This window comes from Limulus polyphemus, unplaced genomic scaffold, assembly GCF_000517525.1.
Source record: "Limulus polyphemus unplaced genomic scaffold, Limulus_polyphemus-2.1.2 Scaffold867, whole genome shotgun sequence".
NCBI classification, from domain to species: domain Eukaryota; kingdom Metazoa; phylum Arthropoda; class Merostomata; order Xiphosura; family Limulidae; genus Limulus; species Limulus polyphemus.
The window spans coordinates 371,258-376,621 of record NW_013666477.1 but is presented as its reverse complement, the minus strand read 5'-3'; the positions used below and the strand labels follow the sequence as shown (position 1 = coordinate 376,621).

Genomic DNA, 5,364 nt, shown 5'->3' with positions numbered 1-5,364 from the left:
GAAATAATGTTATTAAATATTAACAGTTTAAATGTGATTGAAAACTACCATGTATTAAATAGAGTATTTCCTTTCTGTAACAGGGGATTTATGAAGAGAATGAGATTAGTCACAATGCTTTAGCAGGTGTATGGGTTAAAAACCACGCCAACCCCATCATGAGAAGAAATCACATCCATCATGGTCGAGATGTTGGTGTTTTTACTTTTGATAATGGACTGGTAAGTGTCATTTTAGTTCTGTTCCACTTACTTATGCGTGTATTGGTCATATGTATGTCTGTTAATCATGTAATTGTTTTGTAAATTTCTTCATTTAAGCACACCAGTAATATCCAAGAAATAGGCCTGGCACTGTCTGGTGGTTAGGGCACTTGACTTACAATTCAGTTTGAATACCTGTCAGTGAACATGCTTGTCCTATATGGTTGCAGAATTGACCAGCCAACCAAGGGTAACAATTCTTGGTTTAAAAAAATACTGGCCAACTACAAAACTTGGGATTAAGGTCTTAAAGGGGAAAATAAAAATGATATCCAAGAAATGCATTCAATCAAAATAGCATTAATAATGTACTTTCTCTAGAGTAACAGTTTAGGAATATTTAAACTGCTCGATATTAGTAAAGTCGTATGTGAATGTAATTGTAAAAGAAAAAAAGAAATGGTTATCAAAACCGTTAAACGTTTCCTCTTTATTTCTTAGGGTTACTTTGAAGCCAATGATATTCACAACAATAGAATTGCTGGATTTGAGGTTAAAGCTGGGGCCAATCCAACAGTTGTAAGGTGTGAGATTCACCATGGTCAAACAGGTGGCATTTACGTTCATGAGAATGGAAGGGGTCAGTTTATCGAAAACAAAATACACTCCAACAATTTTGCTGGAGTTTGGATCACCTCCCACAGTAATCCAACAATCAGGTGAGATTTGTTATCTGCTAGACAGTTATGTTTTGCAGATATATGAAAAGTCAACCATACTCGTATAGTCTCATATAACACCTTTATCCATGTATAACTAACATAAGATTCAGTGGCAAAACAATAGTAGCCACTAGCAACAGATGAAATTAATGATGAGTTAAAATGCACATAACAATATAATTATACAAGGTATTGACGTACCAGTAAAATAAAGGTAATGGAAAATACATTAAAGTTTATATGATGTTCTTTTTATCTAATACTAAGAAATGTCTATTTTTTTTCAGACGCAATGAAATATATAATGGGCTTCAAGGTGGGGTATACATATTTGGTGAAGGAAGAGGCCTTATAGAACACAATAATATCCATGGTAAGCTGTATTACATGACTGTCAAGAAATTTAATGAAACGTTAACATTTCAAAAAGATTTCTATTTGAAATATTTAATGCAAAACACTATCTGCCTACCATTTTTTTATTTGATTAATGAAAACTTGATTTTCATATAAGTGGATAGCTTGCTTTGATCAAAGGTTAATATAAATTACTTCAAAGAAACAGTGCTCAGATGAAACATATTTAAGTATAGATCTTAAAAGTGATTGAAAGTTGAGTCAAATGCTTCATTATATTTACTTCACAGTGTTAAACACTTAACACTACTTAGTTTTTGAATTTTTTTCAGGGCTTTAATGGGAATGTTATAGGATGTTAAGCTAATTAAATTTCTAAAATAATGTGTCAAAGTACATATGAAATTAGTATAAAAGTATTGCCCAACGTTTTAGAGACTGAGGCCTAGTACTAAATTATATTGCTGTAGCCTTGTGGTTTAGAAATGCGGGCTTGAAAATGGGAACATAATTTGTTTAACTCTCTCACTATGGACTCGGTCTCAGGGACAGACCTCATAACCATTTTGTGCTTGATATAATTTTCAAACTATAACTATTAATACAGAAAGCATATCTTCACAGAGTGTTGCAGATTATCAGTAAACATTACAAGGTTCTTTTTTTACACAAAATATCAATTTTTTATTAAGTTTAAAGATTTTTTAAGTAATGATTTGCTCTTACATTTTTGTTCTCGATTGTTGAATATTCAACATGCAAAATAATTTTCATTTTCAGATTAAAAATTTGATTTAAGATTAAATGATTTGATGCATTAGAAAATTTTCACAAACTTTTTTTTTAGAAACAATTTTTATATTTTATCTGTTATTTTCACTATTGTATCTCTGTATGGGTTTGGTCGATTCGACCAACCTTGTAACCATCATAAAAATATTTGGAAGTAGATATAAACTATGATTTTTTTTGTTCTAGAATAGCTACAAATTATAACACAAAACCACAAGTGTTTAGCCTAAATAGCTTAAATCTTATAACATTATACATATAAAAAAAATTTATTAATTTTATTCTGTTGACCTTTCAGCAGTGTCTCACTTAACATTACAGAAGTTGAATGATGTGGCGGCACACATGCACTCATGTTACCATATCCAATAATATAAAACTAGCCTTTACAAAGTGACTTGTCTTGGCTGTGTTCTAGTGGACCAGTATTTTGTAAAATACAGTGACATTTTGGTTATATTACATTATTACTATTTACAAACAAGTTCTTAAATTTCATTTATTTATTTTATAAATCATTGAACTATAAATAAAGAAGTGTAGAAAACAATTATCTCTTCTAGTTACAAACTTTGTACTTGTTTTCTGCTTGCCATAATTTGCTAAGCCTTATCAGATTTTGCATGTGAAGAATGTAAAACAAAATATTTTTTTTTAGATTTTATATATGCATTTTGAAACAAAAAATCATAAATTACTATATGAATACCACAGTATTCCACTATAATTTATCAGGATTATTAACTAAGCTGTATTTGGGTCTTAAAAAAAAATATGGTTTTTTGAGATCAATAAATGTCTTGCCTGACCACTTGGAATCTATCATAGAAAGAAAAGGTTTCCTATATAAGTACTTTACAGAGGCTCAATAAACCACATGGGGAACATTCCAAGCTTTTGATTGATTTTTCACTGGCCACTGTGTGTGATTCAATAAATATAATTGTATATCAGCAAAGAGAAAACACAGAAAATTCTTATTTTATGTTCTAGCTTGTCAATATTGGTAATTTGAGTTTCTAATTCGTAAGAAACTATAGGCTTAATATTTGGACATCACAAACATCTAATTTGAACCAATACTGTAAAAATCAATATTTAGATGTATTTTTTTAATATTTACTTTTGAATTAAGAAATTAACAAATCTATAATACTAAAATTTGGATTATAATCTACAATTTGATACCAAACTTATTGACATACATTCATAAACTAGTAGTTCAATAAAATTTTGAATATAATTCAACAAATGCGATGACATAGCCTTTGACCTGTAAACGTAGGAAGACTCGTTTCAGTAGGTTTAATGCTACAGTAATCGGGTTATTTAAGAGCGATAGTATAGTGAGCATTTAAAACAAAATATCAAATTGTTTATTATTTCTGACAAAAATGTTTGTGTTTATATTGTATTATCATTAATCTGTTTTTAATGTTTTTAATTTCCATATTCTTAACAAACATTTTGTGAATTTATTATGAACAAGATTAAAAGATTACTTTTTATTTCAGGTAATGCACTTGCAGGCATCCAAATCCGCACCAACAGTGATCCAATTGTCAGGTACAACAAGATCCATCATGGTCAACACGGTGGAATCTACGTGGTAAGACCAAGTACCAACACTGTCTCTCATATCAACTTGTACTTAAGTAGTAGTATGATTGGAATCGGATCATAAAACAAGTAAAAGAAAAAGCTTTTAGATTAATGGTTGATTAACTACATCGGTTTAAGTCCCTTATTCTTTAATTGGATATGTCAACTCTTAGTCTGAACATTTTTTGCATTAGTAGTTTTCTTTTTTAATCAGAAATGTTAAAATAACTTTTGCAGCATGAAAAGGGACAAGGTTTGATTGAAGAAAACGAGGTTTATGCTAACACTCTGGCGGGAGTGTGGATCACTACAGGCAGCACCCCAGTTCTTCGTCGTAACCGTATTCACAGTGGTAAACAGGTAGGGGCAAAACTGAAAATTAACTGACCTTTGATAATTAATTAACTATAAATACATGTGAATTTTCCTTATCTCCAATGTAACATTTTTGTTTGTATAGTTTGTCTGCTTGTAAATTTATTACAGATTATTTATCCAGTTTTAACTCATATTCTTAGACTAGTTTATCTGTGACAGCTGAATGGCAATGTTGAACTTGTTATTAGGTATTTTTTATCTTAATAATAAACATGTTCATGAAAGATGTCTTTATACAGGTAGGAGTTTACTTCTATGACAACGGACACGGTCGTCTTGAAGACAACGACATTTATAATCACCTGTACTCAGGAGTCCAGATCAGGTGAGCAGAACTATAACTTTGATTTTTTTTTATTATTTATTTAATGCAGTTTTAAAGGTTTACTCTACAAACAAAATCTGTTTTGGTGTGTTATTTTCATAAAATTTGAGTTTGTATTTTCTGTCAGGTCTTAAGTTATGTAGCTACAGAATAACAGATTAGTGTTTGTTTAACCCTTTCTATAAAATAAGATCATTAGTTTTGTCTACATTTTATAATTAGAATTGGAAAGGAAACTTATAATAACTTATCTCAAGAAGAATATAAAGCTTTTATTAATCTGGGAACCATGGTAACTCAGTTGTAACAAAGCCAGGCAGAAGATGTAAAATAGTAATTTTATACAAAAGTTAACCATATGTTAGAGGATAGCAGAAAATTTGTGAAAGTAAACAAAGATCCAACACTTGCATGGGAAGTAGTTTTAAAACTATTTGTTACAGTTAAAGAGAGAGAGAAAGAATTGTAACAGATTGTCTATGAAAAAGATGATATTGGAATAGTACATAGTTTGCCAGACATTCCTCTACAACCAATAGTCTAGTTTCATTTGTTGACACATGATAATCACAGGATTAGGTTTTTTAATCAAGAATAACAAGTAGTGAACTTAAAGAGAAGCATGGCAATAATGTATATACAGCCACATTCAGTGTATTTTTACTTTAACATTTCACTGCAAGAAAATTGATTTATGTATTAAGTTTTTCCCACTCTCGGATATAATGAATGGGTTGTCAAAGCTTTTTTTTTTAAACTGACGTATTTTGCAGATAAAGAAATCATTTTTTGTTTTGTTTGATTTATGATCAAGTTGATGGAGGTAGTATGGGATCAAAGCTTGCACCTGCTATGACTTAATAATGTGATTTATGATCAAGTTGATGGGGGTAGTATGGGATCAAAGCTTGCACCTGCTATGACTTAATAATGTGATTTATGATCAAGTTGATGGAGGTAGTATGGGATCAAAGCTTGCACCTGC

At 30.3% G+C, this 5,364-nt stretch overlaps 1 protein-coding gene across 1 annotated transcript in view; it reads left to right on the top strand.

Annotated features, from left to right (window-relative positions):
- The window catches only part of LOC106460947 (F-box only protein 11), a 33,160-nt gene that overhangs the window by 18,890 nt on the left and 8,906 nt on the right, over positions 1-5,364 (top strand). The window contains exons 8-13 of the mRNA XM_013920704.2: positions 84-221; positions 705-922; positions 1,213-1,298; positions 3,589-3,683; positions 3,914-4,036; positions 4,294-4,379. Of these exons, the coding sequence (XP_013776158.1) occupies positions 84-221; positions 705-922; positions 1,213-1,298; positions 3,589-3,683; positions 3,914-4,036; positions 4,294-4,379 (746 nt within the window). The remainder of the gene's footprint in view (positions 1-83; positions 222-704; positions 923-1,212; positions 1,299-3,588; positions 3,684-3,913; positions 4,037-4,293; positions 4,380-5,364) is intronic.